General features: G+C 36.6%; 1 protein-coding gene across 7 annotated transcripts in view; it reads right to left on the bottom strand.

The window, feature by feature from the left end:
• The window catches only part of PHF14 (PHD finger protein 14), a 196,711-nt gene extending 180,902 nt beyond the window's left edge, over positions 1–15,809 (bottom strand). For all 7 annotated transcript variants that reach the window (XM_040260573.1, XM_040260571.1, XM_040260570.1 and 4 more), the window contains exons 1-3: positions 15,278–15,809; positions 14,687–14,797; positions 5,236–6,020 (exon numbers count right to left, since the gene is read on the bottom strand). In XM_040260573.1, the coding sequence (XP_040116507.1) occupies positions 5,236–6,020; positions 14,687–14,797; position 15,278 (897 nt within the window). In that variant the 5' untranslated portion in view covers positions 15,279–15,809. The remainder of the gene's footprint in view (positions 1–5,235; positions 6,021–14,686; positions 14,798–15,277) is intronic.
• Positions 15,810–25,069: the final 9,260 nt, after the last annotated feature.

Below are 25,069 nucleotides of genomic sequence, written 5' to 3'. Positions count from 1 at the left end.
CAAAATTATGCTGCATACTCCATTACTTTAGTAATTCCCAAGTGCACCACATTTGAGAAGTATATCTCTTTGTTAAAGGACCCTCTAAGAACTCTCTCTAATTTTTCACTTCTCTCCAAGTTTTATATTCTCTCTTCCCAAGTAAATATAAAACCAAGCTTATAACCAACAACTCTTCATCTGCTTTGCCATTCTGGATATAGGCTGACCCCTGAAACTAGGAGAAAGGTAAAATTAATCCACAAGTAATCACTAATTCTATATGAGTCTTAAAAATGTAAGAATGGTTCCTACACTTAGCAAGCTTATAATCCTATCTAGGGGAGACAACACACACACATATTAAACAATTTTTAAAAATCAATTCAAGATAACACATAGGCAAATATGTATGTGATAGCATAGTTACAGACTAAATTCCTTTGGTGCTGGGGAATCTAGAATTTCCAGAGTCATCAAACTGCTGGATGATAGATCCATGAAAGTCTGCATTGGAAATTGGTGTATACAGGCACAGAAAATCATCTAAAAAAGAATCCAGACTGACAGCTAGAAGAGTCAGACTACTCTATTAGCCTTTTGTCAAGAAATACCTAGTGAACACCTAGTTAATTGCAACATAAAAGGAGAAAGGAAAATGCATTCAGGAATATATAAAAAAAAAGGAAGAGGGTGCTCCATTTAATTTAAACCTTCTGCAGCATGAATTTAAACTTTAAATGCAAATTAACAAGATAATGATGTCTGCCATTTAATGCACTGGGCTTAGCATTACATGTAATAAAAGATGACATCTGAGTCTATATATTTTCATTTAAGAACCTAACCATATTCAGAAACAAAATAAATTAGTTCCATATCACACATTCATTAAATATATTATTTCATGTTAACATTTTTATGTTTCTGTATTCTTTTAAACTGACCAATATCCACAGGTAACATTTAGAGTAATTTCAACAGAAATTTGTAAATAACATCTGAATGACATGACTGTCATAATTAATAACATTCTTTCAAGATATTTTCTGTGTAATTAATAAACTTGCAGCTGACCTAGACAAAAAAATCACTAAATAATGCAAAAGTTAACAAAGAGGCAATGTCATTTCTCTTGAGGATTCTAGCACTTTAAAATTCTATACTTCATTCGCTCCTTTTGTTATAAAACCAAAGTAGTGTGGGGTGTTGCACGTGGCTAGCAAATAAGGTAAAAATTTCCTAAAAAGAAAACTCATGTTTTAAAGTAGTTTAGTACAGTGAGCAAAACAAAAATCTGCCCAGATTTTCATCCCAAAACTTCAAAGCTGAAGCTTTCTCATCTGTAAAACTGGATGACAAAAATAATACCTACCTCATCAAGTTCTTGTAAGAATTAACAAGAAAACATATGGCAAAAATGTTCCTGATACGTACTAGGTATTCAATAAATGATCATTCCCATTCTCCTTTCTTCTGTACTTTGAAGATGATCCAAAAAGAGAAATATGAGCTGACCATTTACTACACTGGGAATCTTCCTTGGAATCCCAAAAGGAAAGTTATAAGTCTCAATAAGCACTGCTAGTTTTAGTATTTTCCTATGGTAAATCCATTTTTTTTTAAAAGAATACCACATCGAGATTAAAAAAATAACATATCAAATAAAGAGCGAGCAAATGACCAGAGTTTGACGACTGAGAAGCTACTCATGTTAATGCACTCTGCCTGTATTTCTCCGGTGGAATTACAACTACTAATTAGCCCTTGAAAAAAAGATTTACCCATGTGGGAAATAAATAAATGTCTATGGATCAGAAAAATGAGCATCAATAGGTAGCTCTAAATCTATTATTTTCCTGTTTGTCTACTTTGCTCAGAAAAACAGTAAATGTCTTAATTATATCTCTATTCCATTTTCTCTATATACATATTATCATTTAGAGGCAGAGAAAACAAAATTAACTGGCAATTTTGGTTGATACCCATCATTGCAGACTCTTACTAAAAATTAAATACAAAGAGACAAAAATGGGGAAAATTAGGAAAATTCAGATGACAACTGCTATTTCTTCACAGGGCAAGACACCTAATCCATTTAACGTAACAGAGCCTTTTATCAGGAAAAAAGAAAAACTTCCACCTGAAAATTTCTAAGATGATGTTCTATCATATATTAATTCTCACCCAAAGTGCTTGTTTCAAAGTCCAGGAACCATTATCTGAAAATACTACAGCCCTACCCCCAAAAAAATCTTACTTCAGAAAACTAAAAGGTAAGGTAACCTTAGTGAATCTCAGAAACTTCAAAATAAAATTATGAAAAAGACATGTAACCATATTCCAAGAGTACTGTTCAGATTGCACTTAAATTTTAAAAAAATGCCGTAATGCCACTGACTTATGCCCATGTGAAGAAAATGCAAGTTATCAAATGCCCAATTATTGAACAGTAGTTCTCAAACTGTGGTCTAGGGAACTCTCTTTCAGGGGTTCTAAAAGATAAATACTATGGATATTTGCCTTTTCACTCTCTTATGGGTTTATGATGAAGATTTCCAGAAGTTACATGACATGGGATGGTGTCACCAATCCAACAACTTCTATGCTTCTTTACATTTTATTTTTTTTTTAATTTCTGAGTTTTAATTGCAAATGGCAAATATCAAAAGATATAACTTATATAAATAATAATTATGGTCCTCAATTTTTAAGAGTATCCTGAACCAAAAATTTGAGAATCACTGCTCTAGAGCATTTCAAGGCCTACAGCATACACATAGTAAGATTATTAAGAGCCAATAATTATAAAATTCCTCCAAAAAGAATGTCAAATGCCCCTAAAAATTTTCAAAATTATGAAAGTTCTTGGGCATCATTTACATAATACCCAATATCACAGCCCTAAAAAAGCACGACAGAAGCCAAGAAAAAAAAAAATCTGCCTGCTTATAAGCTAAATACAATTCTATTATGTATTCTAAAACTACATTTTTAGCTATCTCTACTACAAAGTAGTATTTGAAACAAAGTAAAAGCATAGAAAAAGAAAACTTCAAATATAATCAGATATATAGATATTAACTAATGAATACTTGGCAAGGTATCACTACCTAAATTAACCAGGAAGATTAAAATTCAAACACTGGTCAGACAACAAGGATTACTTTTGGTCATCTTTTTACAAAATCAAGATTATACAAATAGAAAAATTTTAAATATATAATAAACTGAATTTATTAGTTTTCTATTAAAATTTAACATTAATTTGAATGACATTTACGTAGAACCAGAATCATCAAAAATAATTGAGGAGTTTGAAAAACAGTCTTGGAAAAAAACAGTTATCAAGCTTTCAGGTAGAATATTATTGAGGGAAAATTAATCTTCCATAAGTTTTTCTACATTTCTATACAGAGTGGAACAAAAGGAAAATTAACATAAATTAACACAAAAAGAATTAATTTAGTTACTATAAGAAGCACTTTCTTTACAACTTTATCAAAGCACTTATCCAAGAAATGCTCTCGAATCTCATTCCTTAGGGACTGTTAACCTAAATAAAGCCCCATTATTTACCAAAATCTCTTCTGTTTAGTAGAAAAAAATTGAACAGCACATGTGACCTTTATATGTATCATAAAACACAGTCTACAATCTCTCAAGCAATTTGTTATGTAGTACAGATTATTAACAACTGAATAATTTACATAGATTTTACATGGCAAATATCTAGACATTCCCTCACACCTTAGCATAATTCCCCCTATCACTAGCCAGCCTCTTGTGTGATTGTTATCCTAATAAAAATGAAGAAAGTGATACTGCCAAAGGTAAACTTAGTCAGGAGATACAGATTAGCATAAAGTGCTATAAAATAAATTGGATACATGCTTAAATCAATTACGAACAACTGGATTTTCCATACTTCTGTTTCCTTAAATTGCAAATACAGACTGTCTTGCTACATCATTATGAATAGTATACTATATTCCAAATGACAATTTTCCTTTACCCAAAGACAGGAACTAGGAAAGCACTGGAATCAGGCAACATTCTTCTTAGGAAAATGGGCAACCTAGAAGTTAACCAGTGTTATAATCTAAAACACCAACTACTGCTTCATCTCTGCTGACATTTAACACCTACCTCCTAATCTGCTACATATTATTTTGGTTAAACATCAAATTTTCAAATGAAACTTAAAATAGAAAATCACTGTTATGTAAAACTTGTAATCAGAAGAAATGTAAAAGAACAAATAAAGCACAAAAGGAAAATCTTTCTACCAGTTTAATCTACTTCAATAACATGAAAAAACAAAAACTAAGTGCTTGTTAAAGAAGTGAATTTTCATGACTATCAACACATTAATGGAATGACAGACAATCATTATAGTTCTTTCATGTGATGTAACAGGTACATCTACATGTAAGACAACAATTCAGTCTTTCTTTTGAAGAAAAACATATACATAAACACACAGACAAAGAGATACAAATGTGTTTGAAGAGTCTTGAATGTTGCATCTTGGGCCCAATGGATAAACCTAACTTTCAGTAGTAGAACTTCAAGTGGAAGAACTGAGTCATTATTGTAGTTTTATGATAGTAATGTTTGTTTTAGCATAGAATGTTTGTTTTCATTTCTTTGTAGAGAGACCTTATTCACTAAATATACGTAAATATATAATTTGTATTTACTGCCACACACCTAAAGCAATGATCTGGTGACTATTCAGGTGGGTGCTACAACTGAAAAAGGAATTACCTTTAAAATGAATCTCTAAAAGCCTGAGACAATTAAATTCTTTGTTGCTCTACTTGAAAGTACTCTTAGAAGTACTCTAAACTTTTATGCAGATATGGATACAATTAAGTTGAAAGAAAGGTGATCTTTGTTTTCAAAACCCACTCAGGATCATTTAGCAGTCCAATGAACAATGGACTGAGGGGATAGACAATGGAAAAAACTCTACCATTTCCCAAGGGTATGGGCATAAAAATATTTCTTTAAGTATAGACTGAGCTCCTTGAGAGCGGTGATTATGAGCTCCTTGAGGACGGTGACAAATAGGAGATACTCAATAAAAGTGGGCTGACCAAATGAATAAACGTTACAGTTATGGTGCTCATTCACTCCCACAGCTAAGAACAGGCTTTCAAGGAAGCCACTTAATCTAACGGGTAGAACGGTTTAGAGAAGAATTCCCTTTTCCCCAGACAGACAGATATCATAAAAATTGGGTTGATCTACCTCATTACTCTTGCTCTGAGATAGTGTCAGGCTATCATTGGTCAGTTCCTCATCATCAGCACTGTTTCTGCTAAGAACTTTACTCTTCTTCTTCTTGCAGCCCCCTTCACTGGCAGGACTGCTATGGTCTTCATCGTTGCCTTCTTCGTTCTCGTCCTCATCACTCCCACTCCCCTCATCCTCATCATCCTCATTGTCTCCATCACTTCCTTCCTTCTGAGATGCAGACCTTCCCTTTCTTTTCACTACCGTGGGTCGCCAGTCATTGTCATCTTCACTGTCATAGTCATCCATGTCGTTCAGCTCTTCCATGGATACAAAGTCCAAAAGTGGTCGGTTCCGACGAAGGTTCCACTTTTTTGGCTCGCTGACTTGCTCCTCAGCAGCCGTGGTAGCGGGGCCTGAAGGACACGTGTGAGCAGCAGGAGGGCTTGTGGCTGGCGTGGCGGAGGCGGCAGCAGCAGCCACATTATCAGATACGGTTGCTTTCTCTTTCTCCTTCTCTCTCTCCTTCTCTTTCTCTTTTTCCTTTTCTTTCTCCTTCTCTTTTTCCTTTTTCTTCCTAGGTCTTTCTCCATTCTCTTCTTCCTCTTTCTTTTCCACCTTAATTAATTGTTTTTCTGATGACAGTACTTCTTCCTCTGCAGAATTTTTAAGTTGTTCTTCTTTTACTTTAATGTCTTCATTCAGTTCTTCCTCTAAAATATTTTCTTCAGAATCACTACAGGAACCTTCTCCACTGTCCTTTGAAGGATCTTCACTTCCATTACCACTCCCTTCAGAATCTGTTGAAAATATGAGAAAAAAAACCACACATATGTATATACATACACACACACACACACAACGCTGACACAAATGAAACCACCAAAATTTGTGAGTAACTTGCAAAACAATATAAACAAAGTTAAGTCAAAGAATGGTAGACATTCCCAACCTGATTAAATAATAAATCAATGAAGCTGATATGATTCTAGTTTAGTATAGCACTAATGAAGATGAATAGATGTAACTCTAAATTAAAACATGCTTTAAAACGAGGAACACTATTTTGTGTCATACGTCTCACACTATACTTGGTACTTTACAGGCATTTTTTTTTTTTTTCTAAAAGTAAATGTGCTTCTTTTTAAATTGAGCACTTGATTTTAACTTTATAATACAGATTATATTCTTCTTCTCTTACATCTTTCTTTCATAAATTACATGGATTGGCAAGCATGGAGTCACATTCAGAGCAAGAAGAATCTGACCCCCCCCCCAAAAAACCTGTTTCATTTATCTCACTCTTTACCTAGCAAAAGTGAACCCAGATATTTATGACAGTCAACCTGTACCACATCTCTAATATACCAACCAAGTTTAGGAGCACCAAATACACAAGGGAAAAACAGACAATATCAATGGCACAGAAAATGGAGGCTGCAAGATTTAAGTTATCCGTTTTTCTGCTTATTAGGATACTGTTCATATCAACAAAAGAGTCACCTAAACTTCCAAAGGTTCTAGGCATTAATGATTAGAGCCCCTAGATTGAAAGAAATTAGTGCATTCAAAAAAAAACTAATCTGTCTTAGACAAGAGCAAGCACAGTTGTCACTAAAAAGATGGGCTGAGGATATTAAGAGTTCATGCAGGACCACAAGCTTCCTAGCAAGTGCTATCCATTCCTGCCTAGGGCAGGCCACACCCTGTTAGACCAACACTATTCAGTAGCATTCCAAGCCTCTTTACATATAATCAAATAAATAAGAATCTAAAATATTTGTGGAAGGAGAGCAGGAAGAAGTAGGAAACAAACCAGTCAATAATCAGGTCGTAGCCAACATCAATAGTAAAATCTGTGGGGTGATGAATATTTTGTACCTATAACCACAAAAAGGGTAATCATAAAATCATGGAAAAAATTCATATTTTCGCACCATTTTAATTTCTGTTAACTCAATCAGCATTAGCCTCTATAATTACCTGGCCATTCAAAGTAAAAAAAGTTGTCTGTTATTAGTATCTGGTTTCTAAAATATCTCAGAAATCCTTTACAAACAGCTGATGAAGAAAAATCCTGAAAGTTAAATCACATAATAAACACAGACTAACATTTAGTTGATGCTGATTGAGCCTGTAAAAGCACTGTCAATCTCAGGATTATCATACAGTGCCTATATCTCATTCAGGACTGCAGTGAAAAAAGCATTCTCAACCTGAACAATCTTGCAAAGGCCACAAGAGTAATATAATGTAAGCTAACAATCCTTTGTTTGAAACTTTTGGAGCCAGATGTGTTAGATTTTTTTCCCCCAGATTTTGCAAACATAGCATGGTGCATGCACAATAAATTACACTAACACCACCGGAGGGGTCAATGGTACTATAGTATAATCAAATACATTATTTCTGCAGTGAAAAGTATGAAGATTTACGTATGCTAAGTAAACACTACAAATAAACTCCTATCAGTTCCAGTCAGATTTTATCACCAAAGAAGTTTATGTCAAACACAAGAAACATCTTTGAATTTGTAAGCAAATTTTTAAGAAGAGTGTGGACCCAGTAACACAAACAGGGGAAGTCCAACAGCTCTACAAATCATTAAAGAAAAAAAATGGTGATCTTTTCAGACCACTCACAACTATTAGACTCAAACTACCAAGAAAAAAATACTTCTGGTTAAAAAAAAAAAAAAAAAACCAGTTCCTAGGCAATTTTAGATAAAAGTGAAAGTAAAGTGAAAGTTGCTCAGTAGCGTCCAACTCTGCGACCCCATGGATTGTAGCCTGCCAGGCTCCTCTGTCCATGAGATTCTCCAAGCAAGAATACTAGCCATTCCCTTCTCCAGAGATCTTCCTGACCCAGGGATCAAACCCAGGTCTCCTGCATTTCAGGCAGATTCTTGACCTTCTGAGGCACCAGTGAAGTTCATTTTCAGATAAAGATAAAATAAATAAATAATCAGAGTTAACCAAATGCTTCAGAGGCAAAGACGGTTCTTTGTGCATACTGCCTAAAGAAAACCGGAACATCCTGAAAGCAATGCGGATTAATTATAATTCATTATAAGTAGACATAATTAATTATAATTAAGAGAGCTGTGAAATGGAGAAGAGGTACTTTTCTTCTGGATTAACCTTGTAGAATTTTTTCTTAATTAAAAAGTACTCCTAATAATTTTTACCAGTAAAAACATAATAGTAGATAGAAAAAAAAAAATGATCAAGTGAGGCACAAATGTGGACTCCTGATCAAAACCAAGATCAATCTAACTTTGGTAAACATTCGTTGGAAATTTTTCAAAAGGTCAAGAATTTCTGCAATTTCGTTTTGGTTGTTTTTTGCTAATGCCAATAAATTATTTTTAAAAGTACTCTTTGAATCTGTTTTTGTTTTCTTGTCATGCCTGAATAGAAAGCAGAATCTTAAATAGATTAATTAAATGGTTTACATTTGTTAACATTATTAGAAGAATCTGAGATTTCCCCACAAATTTCAACCCTAGTAGCTTACCCAACCCTCCATTCTCCAAATATAACACATTAGCCATACTCCAACCGCAGAGGATCAGGGATTTTCAAATTTCACTTTTCTCTGATTTCTGAAAAATAACTTCAGCTGATTAGCTGTAACTTCTTTTTGGTACATATGCGCTTGGGGGATGGAGACAAACAATGTTTAGTCACAGGCATTACTTAGTAATAATGACAATGAGAAAATCAAGAGTCCTGGGCTATCTATAATTGTATTTTTGTAGACTGCAATGAAAAATTTCCTATTCAAACAATGTTCCGAGTCCATCACTTTTACAACCATTAAAAAAAAAAGAAAAAAGCAATAATAGACTAGAGAAATAAATCAGATATTTGAAATACAGCTATTGTGGACATAGGAATAGAATTAATTCTAATTCTACAATAAAAAAAAAAATTTAGTTAGAAAAAAAAATCTTTAAAATTGAAATCTCTATCTCCTAATCAGTTAAATTAATGGTGAGGTGAAATGAAGTGAAGTCACTCAGTCGTGTCCAACTCTTTGAGACCCCGTGGACTGTAGCCCACCAGGCTCCTCCATCCACGGGATTCTCCAGGCAAGAATACTGGAGTAGGTTGCCTTTGCCTTCTCCAGGGGATCTTTCCAACCCAGGGATCAAACCCAGGTCTCCTGCATTGCGGGCAGACGCTTTAACCTCTGAGCCACCAGGGAAGCCCTAAATTAATGGTAACCTTTCTCAAATACAATATATCAGAACCTCTGCAAGCAACAGCTATCTCCACCAACAGACAGTTAAATGTTTTACAGACAAAGAAATTAGAACTCAACCTTAAAGAATCCCTTCACAATATTCAATGCTTACGTTTTCCCCATGATAAATATTAAATAATAGAATCAGTTAATAAATATTAAGTAATTAAATCAGAATGATTTAATTCAGTTTTATAGTAGCTTTGCAATATAAAGAATCATCTTTGTTCATCAATCTTAATAATTTAACTATTCTGTTTATTGAGCTGATGTAACAATAATTAGGATTATACACATATACAACAGATAACAGATACATCCCTGGTCTAGTAGTCATTCAGTTATCATCCTGGGGACGCTGTAAGCTAATCTAGTATATTTCTTTTTAAAAAGCCAGTCAACACAACTCATCTTCTACTGCTTACTCTAGTTCTACTTGTGTCACTTTGTATTTTCTGGGTAAATCCAGACCAGTGGTTCTCAAGTGGGTACAATTTTGTCCCACAGAAAACATTTGGCAATGTCTAAACATAATGGTTGCCACAAAAGGGCAGGGCTGGGGTAGGAGTTAGGTAGGGTAGATGTTAAAGGCAGTTAGTAGAAGACAGAGATGCTGCTAAATATCCTCCAATACAAAGGACAAGCCTCCACAACAAAGCATTAACCAAAACAAAATGACAGTGTTGCTGAGATTAAGAACCCCGGTCTGACACGTAAGACCTCAATTTGACCTCATTCTATTTTCCCAGGCTCATCTCTTCCACTGTTCTTTTATTCAAATGCTGATCTCCATATGTAAATAATATTTACCATCCTCCACATTCTTTAACACCTAGTGTTTCCCTCACCTAGGCTGGGACTCTTTGACTTCCTAGTTCAACTCTCATCTCCTCAATGAATCTTCTAAATCAAGCCAGTCTAAAGTAATCCCATCTCCTTTGAAAGACTGGAACTAGATCATGCTTTATAACATCTATCTCCTTTCGTATTTAATTATTCCAGTATTTATTATTTCTTTGTGAATTCACCATGATATCCAGCAAAGAGCTTTTAAGCAAAATAACAGTTGGTTAATGAAAAACCAGATCTGCTCATTAGCCAAAGTCAGATAAGCAGAAAATACTACCAAGGCAAAATCTAGTCTCAGTCTTTCGGTTAAATTGTTTTCTGGCAATTTGGACCAACCAAACTAACGATGGGTTTCCCTGGTGGATCAGTGGTAAAGAATCTGCTTGCCAGTGCAGAAGATGCAGGTTCAATCCCTGGGTAGGGAGGATCCCCTGGAGAAGGAAACAGCAACTCACTCCAGTATTCTTGCCTGGAAAATCCCATGGGCAGAGAAGCCTGGCAGGTTACAGTTCATGCGGTCACAAAGTCGGACATGACTGAACAACTAAACAACAACAAAACTAACTATGGCTCAAGACCTAAAGTTAACCATCTTACTTTGGCTAAGGGTTGGGGAGACACAGCACTGCTATTTTATCTTGTTTAATAAAAGTAGTACATGCATTTACCTTCAACATTATTCCAGTTGCATGCAGTGGTTTAGTCACTAAGTTGTGTCTGACCCTTGCTACCCCGTGGACTGTAGCCCACCAGGCTCTTCTATCCATGAGATTTTCCAGGCTAGAATTTTGGAGTGGGTTGCCATTTCCTTCTCCAGGGGATCTTCCCAACCCAGGGATCAAACCCAGGTCTCCTGCACTGCAGGTAGATTCAATCCTATTTTAAATGTCTCCTATCCCCAGTCTTAAGTCATAGTCTCAGATATAATCAGTTTAAGCCAAACTATGAAACTGCCAATAATCAACTGCCTTTAGTCCTATAAAGCTGATTAATTTCATAGGGTACCAGCTAACATATGGTTCTTCTGGTGGTAACCACCATAAATCTGATACGCTTACATGTTATTTTAGGATTAATTTGAAAATTTATTTAGTGATTGTCCTCAATCAAAAATGATAGATTTAGTCCTACTTTTACATTAGAGATAAAATAAAAGATGGTCTACTTTCAGTTCATACTTTTCTAAAGGTAGAGGCTAGTAACACTTAACTGTTGATAATAACTTGCCAAGGTTATTGGCAGCTCTTTTCTGAATTTTATCTTTTTCTATTTTATCTGAGAAGCATAAAAATTATGTCTATCTGCAAGGGTAATCAGTTTTCAGAAATTTCAGTATTTATTCTTAAAGCCAGACAGAAACACAAAGTTTTGTAGTCAGAATTTCAGAATTCAAAATGAATACCGGAAGAAATTCATAGAATCCAATTAAAAAACTGAGGCCCACCACTCTAACCAATGTAACATTAAGTCTGAATGAAGTCAATAGTTTATTGAGTTAGTCATTTTTAACAACTTTGTAGGAGTCTTTTTTTGGCCATGAAACATATGGGATCTTAGTTCCCCAATCAAAGACTGAAACAGCAATCCCTGCATTGAAAAGGCAGTCTTCACTATGAAGTCCAGAGTTAGTGATTACTAAAGACTGCTTTGAAAGAAGCTATGATCAGAAAGACTATTATTAAAGATTATTACTATTCAGTTACCATTTTTTCACCTCCAGTTTAATTGCCTATTACTAAGTAGGGCTGGGATTCCACAACTTCAACATGTTTGAAAAACAGTGATAACTCAAATGTCTTATTTCCTATAAGAGTCCAACTATCTTACAAAAAGAGAAAGGATTCAAACAGGAAGCGCTGCTAGTCTAGATAAGCCAGTATGTCAGCTATGGGAGACAATACACCTTAATCAAGAGTGGAAAATACAATTCAATTTCTACTATTACCCATTTTAAAAAAAAATCATTTTCTACTAAACTCTCAGTTATGATAACAAGAGCTGCGCAAATAAATATGTGACCTTTGGGGCCCAGGAAGGAAATTACAAGTATAGCAGACTAGACAACTGAAAGTATGTATTTTTAATTGCTTCAGAAGACTAAAAAAATTATCAACCTAACAAAACTCATTCTACCATTTTCACAAATAACAGATAATTCACATCAACCATGATTAAAATTTAACAAGGTGAGGGGGTCTCTATTTAGCTTGATACCAAAAAATTATTTTGAGAAAGCAATTTGTATCACTAGATTATTTTAATCCTTGTAAAGAGAAGTGCTACATCTCAATAAATAAAACGAGAAAAACTATATGCAAAGTCAGAATTTACCGTCATAAAACTAATTATGGAATACGTAAAAGAAATTAAGCTTTGGAGTTTTTCCCTAACGGTATTCTAGTAAGTCATAATTTCTGAGACCCAACCATTTTTGTCAGTTTACAATCTCAACATGACAAACCAAAGCTGCATTCTAGCAAAGAATATTCCTTTCTGCCACAGTTTTCAACAAGAGCACTGACATAGGTTTAGATTTTACTTCTTTCCCTTCCTTTTTTCCTCTTTGGAAATACCAAACAACAGTAAACCAAGTGAGAGATGAAAGAGCTGAGAAATAAAGGGGTAAAAAATTAAACAAGATAAACTTTACAACTTTTGATTGCTGGGAGTAACCTCAATTAGTCACCTTGATAAGTAAGTACAATAGTTTCAATTTAAGACTACATCTATCTACTTTCAGGGCCTAAGCAGTGAAAGCATTAAAAATGTTGAGAATCATAAGAACTGGATTAGATCCATTTAGCATAAGTGGCTTCATGCAAATTCTTTAAACTCAGTGTCCCTGTTATCTGTAAAATAGTATCTCTTCCAAAGTTATTGTAAAACTTAAATGAGATTATGGAAACAAAAAGTTGTTGGTAAATCACAATGCAAACTGTTCCTGTTGATGCTATTAAAAGTAAAATAGTAACACAACACAACCAAATTTCATCCCTTCCTACCACATCTGGCAGGAGAAAAAAAAAAATCAGGAGAGAAATAGGACTGAGCACTGAAAATTCTCTAGAAGAATAATTTAAAACCGTTAAAAGGATAAAATCAATTATCCTTTAATTGATTTAAATTTAAATTTAAATTTGATTTAAATTTCTCACTTGATTTAAATTTCTGTCAAAAGGGGTAGAACTAAGTAATTTTTATTGTTCATGTGTACTTCTATTTTTCACATAAAATTTTAAACATAATTTGTATTTCTCAGATTCCTATAATATGTCTGTTGAATTACAATGAACAAAAGATAAAAGGAAAAACATACGTTTCCATTTTTCAATTATGTACGTTACTATATGATTTCAGTTGTGTATATTACCGTATGAATTTTTTTTAAGTTTATTTTTAAAATCACAAAATAAAATTAGCAAGCATTCATGCTTTGTAGCTCAGATTTTTAAAGGCCCAATCCACAAGGTGCAGCACCTACCAAAGTACAACTTTTTACTTTTCTCAATTTTGCGCTGGTGAGGGAGCTAATAGACAAAAAGCAAAACTCCTTTCAGAGGGTGCCAAGCAGTCTGAAAAGGCAAACTCTTCCTTGGTGGTTCAAGGCTCCTATTACTCTCAGAACGGTACTCTACTTTAAGATTACCTCTAGATTTTTTTCCCACTCTGTCCATAAAAGAAGTGTAAATGTATCTTTAGGTAAACAACAGAGAAAACACTTGTGCATCTTGTGTCTTTCTGGTTTCCACTGTGTCTTTTTGTTTGGTGTTTACTGAGGTATGAAAGTGAAAGTTGCTCAGTCGTGTCCGACTCTTTGTGACCCCGTGAACTATACAGCCTATGGAATTCTCTAGGCCAGAATACTGGAGTGGGTAGCCTTTCCCTTCTTCAGTAGATCTTCCCAGCCCAGGGATCCAACCCGTGTCCCACACTGCAGGCAGATTCTTTACCAGCTGAGCCACAAGGGAAGCCCAAGAATACTGGGGTGGGTAGCCTGTCTCTTCTGCAGCGGATCTTCCCCACCCAGGAATGGAACCGGGGTCTCCTGCATTGCAGGCGGATTCTTTACCAACTGAGCTATCAGGGAAGCCTTTATTGAGGTATAGGTGATTTACAATATTACTGCATCTTTGAAATAAATCCTTCTCTGACAGTTATCTGGTACGTAGCAACAAAAACAGAAGTAGTGATAGTATTATCCAGTGACACTCTCTAAGGGATATGTAGGAAATCAAATCGACAAAATAAAGTTTATGTGCTTTAACTTTATATTGACATTTTAATTAAAATCCATTCTTTTTAAGCAACGTCTGAAAATCAGCCCAACTCCAGAGAGCTGGGAAAAGGGAAGCGAGAAATAAACATTTACCTGAAGCATCTCCAACTTTAAAATCACTGTCATCTGAACTATCATAATCGAGAGCTTCTAGCAGAGAAGCTGCCAAAGGCTTCACCTGCCTCCTCTTGGAGCTGCGATCCACTGTTAAAAGAAAAACATTACATCGTCATTCATAATCACACCAAGCGCGAGGGAGAGCTGTGGTGCTGAAAGAAGGTACAGATGACCTCCTGCAGGTGGTGCAAATCTTTGTCTTAATTCAGTTATCAGCAAATGGTGCGGTGGAAGGTTGGGGTGGGAATATTGGGCAGGTTCAGCCCCAAGGCGCAGCAAGTACGAGCCCAGGGCACCAAAATCAAAACTGGCCTTCTTGAACATCTTGCTTCTGAGACTTGCTCTCTGTAATTCCTCACTAAGACATCGTTAACAGTCAATAAAAAATTCAAAGCCCAGGGAATATAAAAAGCTATGTCCATTCCGACGGATCGCGGAGGGGGGAGCGTCCGCGGAGGGTACATCTTCCCACAGGACTCTCCCACCCGCGCCCTGCCCTCGCCGGCCCCGACTTCTTGAAGGGCTGAAATGCATCTGTCTCCCCGCGGACGCCTCCGACACACTTACTAAGGAATCCGAGGTGGTGGTTTGGAGGAGACCTAGGAGAGGCTGCGATAGCACAGGCAGCGCCGAGGTCGAGGACTGAGACCAAGGAAATAAGTCCAAAAGATGCTATTAAAAATAGGCGGCGCCGCGGACCTGACCGGGGCGCCCCAGGTGCAGCCCCGCCGCTCCCCTCCCGCCCCCCGGCCCCCCGGTCCTGGCAGAACCGACCCCGGCCGCTCGAGCGCCTTCCTTTGGCGCTCCCTGGCCAAAGGCGCCCTCCGGCCCAGGCAGCGCGGCCAACCCGGCAGCCCTGAGGAGTTAATTTACCCCGTTAAAACGCTTAGATTAAAAAAAAAAAATGAAGGAAAGAAAAACTTTATTATCCCTCAAACAAAAGCAACAAAAGACCAAGAATCTGCACAGTCCGAGGCCGGTTGCCTAAGACAATAGAGAAAACAACGACCCGGATACAGCTCTGTAGAGAAGGAAGTAAAAACCGGAGCTAGAGAGCGGCCCTAAAAGCAGCAGAAGCTGAGAGCGCGTGCGCGCGAGTCGCCTCGGCTGTGTCTCCGAGAGGAGGAGCCGAACGGAGCCGAATGAAGACGAACGCGAAGCCGAGGGAGAGCCGAGAGGAGCCGAGTAATGCCGAGCGGGAACAGAGAGCCTTCCCAAACCCTCTCTGCCTGCAAATCCCTGATGCTGGGCCCTCAGTCCAAATAAGTAGGAGGTCAGTGTTTCTGAGAAGACAGAGCAGTGTATGTGTCTCCATGAATGTGGAATAGTGCTTTGCATACACTTAGATAATATATTTTTTTAAGATGAATTTTTAAATCCATAAAAATATGAGGAGAGTATGTACAATTGGATTTCAGTCCTTCAGCAGTTTCAAATGCCACGTTTATTCATATACAGGTTAGCTATTTTTAAAAAACAATGTTAAAATGTTAGAATCTGAGCAGTAATACTTTTTACGTGTTTCTATATCAAGGAGAAAGTAAGATTAAAATAAAGCTGATTCAGTTTATGTATTCCCCAGATATATATTGAGTGGTAATGTTTGTAACATGGGAAAATACAGAGTTAGGTAGGACTGTAAATGAAATATATAAGAAGCAAATCATGCAATACAGTAGGGGTGCTTATTTAAAGAAAACATGTTGAATTCTTTTGTGAACTGTAATTGAATTTTATAATACTAAATTTGAAAAAATAATAGATACTTACAGAGTGTAGTTTAGGGGATGATTACATAGAGGCTGTACCTTCACCAAGAAAGTTATCTTTTCCCTGCCAGAGCTTAAGATATAGTTGAGGATACAAATAAGTCAGTGAGCAATTACTACCTATTGTGAAAAGCGCTGCCAGAGGAAAAGTACACATGCTAAGAGGAGTCTTCCTAAAGAAAGCTTTTTTTTTCTTTTTGATTTTTAAAATTTTATTTATCTATGGCTGTGCCGGATCTTTGTTGTTGTGCACCTTTCTCTAGTCGCGGCAAGCTGGCCACTCTCTCCTTGTGGTCTGTGGGCTTCTCATTGCAGTGGCTTCTCTTGCTGAGGTTTGCAGGCTCTAGAGCTTGGTCTCAGTAGTTGTGGCACATGGGCTTAGTTGCTCCAGGGCATGTGGAATCTTCCCAGACTAGGGACGAAACTTGTGTCTCCTGCATTGGCAAATGAATTCTTAACCACTGGACCACCAGGTTAAGTCCAAAAGTCTCATTTAGCTCCAGACATAGTGTCTGAACTGGGCGAGAGAAGAGAGAAAAAGAAACGCAAGTTCCAGACCAAAGAAAGGACATAGCAAGTGACCAGAATGAATAGAGGAATAGAGATGACTAGTCAGATTCCCTGAAAGCTGGGCTACCTCGAATGCCTCAAGACATTCCACCACAACCGTAGTTATTGCAACCTCATATTTCTGTGTTCCACATCACTGCTAAAAATGCAACGTCTCTGACCCTCTGATCTCTATGAACCTTTAGTTCCCTGACCCAAACCACCACTGCTATGTACCCACTCGAACCTTCTATCATACTGAGGAAACTTCCTTTCCAAAATTGTAAAATCTTAGTAAACTCTTTCCTGTTTCAGTATCTTTCTTGTACCTCCTTGTATAAAGTAGAAATGTATAAAGTTTGTAATGAAGTTATCATGAAACCTCCTCAAATGGAAGCCACTTGTTTTCTCAATATCCAAAGGTGGCATCTGGTCCTTAGTTGGCTTTCAGGAAGTGTCATAATTCAAAATGATTTGTAACCAAATTCAAGATACTTGGAGATAAAAAGATGGAGTGTGTGGGGAAAGTAAAATAAATGAAAAAAGTTGAATTGTATTATCTGATTTGAGAGAGAAGCTGTAGGTCCTGATTAATATTTTAAGAAACCAGAAAAATGGAAATCAGTTTGTTATAAACCTAAGGATAACAGACATTACCAACTCGATGGATATGAGTTTGAGCAAGCTCTGGGAGTTGTGATGGACAGGGAAGCCTGGCGTGGTGCATTCCATGGGGTTACAAAGAGTCATATGACTGAATAATTGAACTGACTGACTGAAGGATAACAGATCTGGCTCACAAAACATAATGGAACATATCAGTTACATTTCTACTCTCCCCAAATTTTGCTGAAATCACAGGAAAAAGATAAATATAAATGAAGCCAAAAAACCATAACTCTGCTATAAATCTTAGCAGAGTGTCACAAGCAAACTTTTGAGAGTAGAAGAGAATGTTAACAGTTATGGAGGTAGGCTCAAATTGCCAACAAAACCCACCTAACTAAAAAGTGCTTAATCTCATCTGGGTGGAAGAGATGAGTCACTGGGGTGAGTTTTTTCAGAAGTCCATGTATAACCCTCAAATGACAGATAATGAGGCCTGTGAGAAGAGCTAGGACTTGGATAATAGGCTGGCTAATTCAAAAGAAGGAAAAAAAATTTTTCATAGAAATCCATTTGTAGAGGGCCTGAAAACAGTGTTTCTCCCCAGAATATAACTTCAAGTTCATTTTTATTAAGTAAGAAGTATGATTCCAGAAATTACCAGAATGGGCACCAGGTTTATAGGAGAAAGAAGGATAATTAACCCAGTGCCATGAGCTGTCATAAGAAATAGGAAGATCCAGCATACAAAATCACTCATAAATCATGAAAAAGAGCCTAGTCACATGTACTCTCCCTACATCACTGATCTTCTTCCCGCCCACCGTAATGATCAGAGTGAGGACATCTATAAACAGAACTCGCATTCTTTTATCCACCAGGTGAACAGGACTTCTTATTTAGGCAACATACAAAAATTTGGGCTACCAAATCCACCTATTCTATGTACATAGACATAGAGGCAACCATGAATATTTTAGTAAAACTAACAACATGAGAGGATTTAGATTTTTAAAAATCTTTAAGACAATTATATAATTCATATATATCAAGTCTCATGTACATCATAGATTTAGAAGGTGAAAGGACACAGAGGCCACCTTCTTTCAGCTGTAGCAGTAGCAAAACAAAATCCATTATCTGTGAAAGTAGAATCTATGTTCTGGCATCTACTCTCCATTTTCAAATGCATAACATCATGGTGAGGAACGAGCTCTGGAAAAGATTAGCAACAATAGCTGCACTTTGTTTTCTGACTTTTAGATCATAGCTACAGTTGTACGGTTTTGAAACTCACAGCCTCTTTGGATTACCGACTTTCACTCTTTCAGTCCTTCTGATGATTTTGCATGTACCAATTTTTTTTTCGGTATAAAATACTTATAGTGGTTTCCATTTCTTCTACTAAAATCTTCTTTGATATGAATGCTTGCTAGAGAAAGGTATTCAGAAAATAAATAAATAAATAAAACTCAACCATGAAAATTAAAGATTTTTTGACTTGGTGTTTGTCAAAAGGCAGTGATGACTTCATTTACTATTGAGGTTTAGTCATTAAGTCAAATCTGACTGTTTTGCAACCCTGTGGACTGTAGTCCCCCAGGCTCCTCTGTCCATGGGACTTCCCAGGCAAGAACACTGGAGTGGGTTGCCATTTCCTTCTCCAGTGGATCTTCCCAACCCAGGGATTGAACCAGAGTCTCCTGCATTAGCAAGCAGATTCTTTTCCACTGAGCCACCGGGGAAGCACAGACAATTTATTAACAGTGGAAAATAGATACAGATGCAGTGATAAAAAAAAGTTATTTACAGTATTAAATGTAATAGCCAGGAATAAGGTGCCTATTGAAGGGAAATCTTTGGTGACAATGCTTGCTATGGCAGGATGAAAATTATTATTTTATCACTATTAAGATGAAATAAGAAATACTGAGTTGGGCTGGAGCCAGCAGCTAGCCAAACGGCTGTCATTTGTGATCACTTAATTCATTGTAGAGTCTATGGCTCATGTTCTCTCACAATAGTTAATGTTTTCAGAGATATTCAGAAGAAAACAATATTGAAGAAATATAAAAAGATGGTGCTGAAATATCTGAGCTTCAAGAGAATGCTAAATGCTTCTAAAGAGAAAAGACAGAATATCTACAAAGGAATAGAAATCAAGTTAGAATCAGAATTTTCAACTGCAACTCTGGATGACTGGGAACTTCTAAAACCATCTCAATGTTTTCTAACAAAGGGTTCATTGATAACCACCCTTTTCCAATTATGTAAAATATATGGCCACAGAATTTTCTCCAAGGCAACAAGGACCTGCTCTAGTATTACAGAGTAAAAACTTTCCACATATATAAAAAATGAATAATACTGACATTTTAAAATGAATTTTTCATAGATAATATGTACACACAGTAAAAAAAATGTTTAATGCATAAAAGATTTTTATGAAAATAAAATTCACTTTATCTTTGTGCCCTAGCCAGTCATCTCTCTAGACATAACAGGATTAACTTTTTTTAAAAAGACACTTAGCTCAGGGCTGAGTTTTTAAATCTTTATTGAGATACAGTTCACATACCATAATATCCACACTTCCATGGTGTAAAATTCATGGCTTTTAGCATATTCATAAGTTGTACAATCATCACCACTATCTAACTGTAGAACTTATATATCATCATCACAGAAAGATAGCCCAAACCCATTAGCAGTGACTCCCTGTTTTCTTATTTCTAGACCCTGGCAGTCATTAATCCACTTTCTATCTCTTGGAATTTGCCTATTCTGGATTTTTATACAAATGAAATGAAAAACATATGGTCTTCTGTGTCTGGCTTCTTTTATCTAGCATAGTGTTTTCATGGTTCATCCACACTGTAACACAGCTTGTTTGTAAACTAACCTGATACTGTAAAATGTTATCAGTATTTGTTCTGCCTGGAGAGAAGATGAAAGAGGTATTTCAATATTTGCTGTAATAGCTGTGTATTAGACAGATCTCTTAGACAAGCTGAGATATTTAATTATGTTTCAGTGCATATGAATGGCACTCTTAGGGGCTGAGTTTCACAAGGGTCAAGTCCCAAGAAAGCAAAGCAGATGGGCAAAGACAACATCACTGATGCAACATCACAAAGTGTACAACATTGTATGTTAGACAGACAAGGTTAGCTAGAGACAGGAGTTTTCGTGTCATCAACTCAAAAGGTGGCAAAGCTTTCAAACAAACATGAATGCATAAATAATACCTTCTGTTCTTTTTAATCCATCAAGTCTTCAAGTGACAGAACATAAGCAAACTCCCCAATATTGTTCTAAATCTACACAACTCAGTTAAAAAAAAAAAAAAACTCTTATTGGAAAATATCAGAGGACAGTGAAAAATAAATGAACATATAGATGAAAGGCTCAAGGAACAAAACACCCTTATAAACACCATCCATGCCAAGGCCAAAAAAGTTTCTCTTGAGCCCCCTCAATTAGTACCCTCTGTGAAAAGAAGAGAGGCGAAAAGCAAAGAAGAAAAGGAAACATATAAGCATCTGAATGCAGAGTTCCAGAGAATAGCAAGAAGAGATAAGAAAGCCTTCTTCAGCGATCAATGCAAAGAAATAGAGGAAAAGAACAGAATGGGAAAGACTAGAGATCTCTTCAAGAAAATTAGAGATACCAAGGGAATATTTCATGCAAAGATGGGCTCGATAAAGGACAGAAATGCTCTGGACCTAACAGAAGCAGAAGATATTAAGAAGAGGTGGCAAGAATACACGGAAGAACTATACAAAAAAGATCTTCATGACCCAGATAATCATGATGGTGTGATCAATCACCTAGAGCCAGACATCCTGGACTGTGAAGTCAAGTGGGCCTTGGAAAGCATCACTACAAACAAAGCTAGTGGAGGTGATGGAATTCCGGTGGAGCTGTTTCAAATCCTGAAAGATGATGCTGTGAAAGTGCTGCACTCAATATGCCAACAAATTTGGAAAACTCAGCAGTGGCCACAGGACTGGAAGAGGTCAGTTTTCATTCCAATCCCAAAGAAAGGCAATGCCAAAGAATGCTCAAACTACTGCACAATTGCACTCATCTCACATGCTAGTAAAGTAATGCTCAAAAGTCTCCAAGTCAGGCTTCAGCAATACACGAACCGTGAACTTCCTGATGTTCAAGCTGGTTTTGGAAAAGGCAGAGGAACCAGAGATCAAATGGCCAACATCCGCTGGATCATGGAAAAATCAAGAGAGTTCCAGAAAAACATCTATTTCTGCTTTATTGACTATGCCAAAGCCTTTGACTGTGTGGATCACAAGAAACTGTGGAAAATTCTGAGAGAGATGGGAATACCAGACCACCTGACCCGCCTCTTGAGAAATCTGTATGTAGGTCAGGAAGCAGCAGTTAGAACTGGACATGGAACAACAGACTGGTTCCAAATAGGAAAAGTAGCACATCAAGGCTGTATACTGTCACCCTGCTTATTCAACTTCTATGCAGAGTACATCATGAGAAATGCTGGGCTGGAAGAAACACAAGCTGGAATCAAGATTGCCGGGAGAAATATCAATAACCTCAGATATGCAGATGACACCACCCTTATGGCAGAAAGTGAAAAGGAACTCAAAAGCCTCTTGATGAAAGTGAAAGAGGAGAGTGAAAAAGCTGGCCTAAAGCTTAACATTCAGAAAATGAAGATCATGACATCTGGTCCCATCACTTCATGGGAAATAAATGGAGAAACAGTGGAAACAGTGTCAGACTTAATATTTTTGGGCTTCAAAATCACTGCAGATGGTGACTGCAGCCATGAAATTAAAAGACACTTACTCCTTGGAAGATAAGTTATGACCAACCTAGACAGTATATTCAAAAGCAGAGACATTACTTTGCCAACTAAGGTCCATCTAGTCAAGGCTATGGTGTTTCCTGTGGTCATGTATGGATGTGAGAGTTGGACTGTGAAGAAGGCTGAGCACCGAAGAATTGATGCTTTTGAACTGTGGTGTTGGAGAAGACCCTTGAGAGTCCCTTGGACTGCAAGGAGATCCCACCAGTCCATTCTGAAGGAGATCAGCCCTGGGATTTCTTTGGAAGGAATGATGCTACAGTTGAAACTCCAGTACTTTGGCCACCTCATGTGAAGAGTTGACTCATTGGAAAAGACTCTGATGCTGCGAGGGATTGGGGGCAGGAGGAGAAGAGGATGACAAAGGATGAGATGGCTGGATGGCATCACTGACTCGATGGACGTGAGTCTGAGTGAACTCCAGGAGATGGTGATGGACAGGGAGGCCTGGCGTGCTGTGATTCATGGGGTCGCAAAGAGTTGGACACAACTGAGCGACTGAACTGAACTGAACTGTGGCCTATAAATATAGTCATTATCCTGAGTCTAAGACTATTTTTTTCACATTTTATTTACATGAACCCATACAGTATATGTTATTTTGTTTCTGGTTTCTTTGACTAATATTTTTTCTGAGGATAATCTATGTTGTTGTAATTGTAGTTCATTTGCATTGTGGAAGCACATACTTGAATATACCACAATTCACTTTTCATTTACCCTTGATAAACACTTTGGCTCTTTTCAGTTTATGCTATTATAGATAATGGTTTTATATGTATTCTTGTTCATGTCTTGGCATACATAAGCACACATTTCTGTTGGCTTTATATCTCAGAGTAAATTATTGGACCATATTGTATTCAAATAGTAACTTTAGCAGATTTTCAAAGCATAGTCCCAATTTATACTCTAATCAGCAATGTATTCAGGTAATGTATTTAGCAGGGTAGCAGGATACAAGATTAATATACAGAAATCTGTTGTGTTTCTTTAAATAAACAATGAAATAATAGAAAGAGAAAGTTTTAAAGAGTCCCTTCTAAAATACAATAAAAAAATACTTAGGAGTAACCCTGACCAAGGAGGTGAAAAATGTATATGCAGACAACAAAACATTAATAAAGGAAAGTGAAGATGATTAAAATAAATGGAAAGATATCCCATGCTCTTAGATTGGAAGAATTAATATAATTAAAATAGCTATACTATCCAAAGCAATCTGCACATTAACTGTAATCCCTATCAAATCATCCATGACATTTTTCACAGAACTAGAGCAAATAATCCTAAAATGTATATGGAACCGCAAAAGACCCAGAAACCAAAACAATCCTGAAGAAAAAGAACAAAGCTGGAGATATAACCCTCCCAGACTTTAGAAAATTCTGCAAAGCTACAGTAATCATAACAGCATGGTGCTGGCACAAAAACAGATATATAGATCAACGGAACAGAATAGACAGCCTAGAAATAAACCCACAGCCTACATTCAATTAACCTCTGAAAAAGGAGGCAAGAATATACAATGGAGAAAAGACACTCTCTTCAGCAAGTAGTATTGGTAAAGTTGGATGGCTACGTGTAAATAAATGAAGTTAGAACACTCCCTCATGCCACACACAAAAATAAACTCAAATGGGTTTTAATCTTTAGGCTTAAATATAAGACATGGCACCACAAAACTCAGAGAATAGAAAAAACACAGGTAAAGCATTCTCTGACATAAATCATACAAATGTTTTCTTGGGTCAGTCTCCCAAGGCAAAAAGAGAAGACAAGTTTCACCACTTATATATGACATCTAAAAATATATATACAAATAAACTTATTTACCAAGCAGAAACAGACTCACATAGAGAAATCAAACTTATGGTTACCAAAGAGGAAAGGGGGGAGGGATAAATTAGGAGTTTGGGGTTAACACACTCATACTACTACAAATAAAATAGATAAATAAGAAGGTCCTACTGTATAACACAGGAAACTATATTAAATATCTTTTAATAACCTATAATGGAAAAGTATCTGCAAAAGACTATATATATATTTCCATTATATACATATATAACTGAATCACTCTTACTCTAGAAACTAACACTGCATTGTGAAACAAACTATACTTCAACAACAAGAACAAAAATAACCTAGCAGATCTGTCAGTACTTGAAGCAAATTACCATGCAAACTAAGTTACCCATCATGAACTGGGTTTTGTCTGACCAGCAAAGCCATAACACTGAATATGCAGAGCAGCATTCTATCACCAAATGGAAACCAGGTGAGTCCGAGCTGGTCCTGAAGGTGTAAGTAAATTGCATGAGTAAGTGTAATAGATGCCTGTGTTCTACAGTCCTGCAATAATATCTGATCCCCTCTCAACCAACCAGCACCTATGATTACATGGAACACACCCTTTGACCAGTTAACTGAGGGAGAAATATTTAAGCCCAGTAAACATGTTTCCGTATGAAATACTCTCAATATTACACAGCTGTAGTATTTTAGTTCAACTCTGGATTGACCTTGAAGGACAGTAGTGAAAGATCATATGGAAGTGGCTCTTATTATTTTCCCTAAAAATCCGCT

The sequence above is a fragment of the Oryx dammah genome, unplaced genomic scaffold, assembly GCF_014754425.2.
Source record: "Oryx dammah isolate SB20612 unplaced genomic scaffold, SCBI_Odam_1.1 HiC_scaffold_18, whole genome shotgun sequence".
NCBI lineage: Eukaryota > Metazoa > Chordata > Mammalia > Artiodactyla > Bovidae > Oryx > Oryx dammah.
This window is presented reverse-complemented; position numbering and strand designations above follow the sequence as displayed.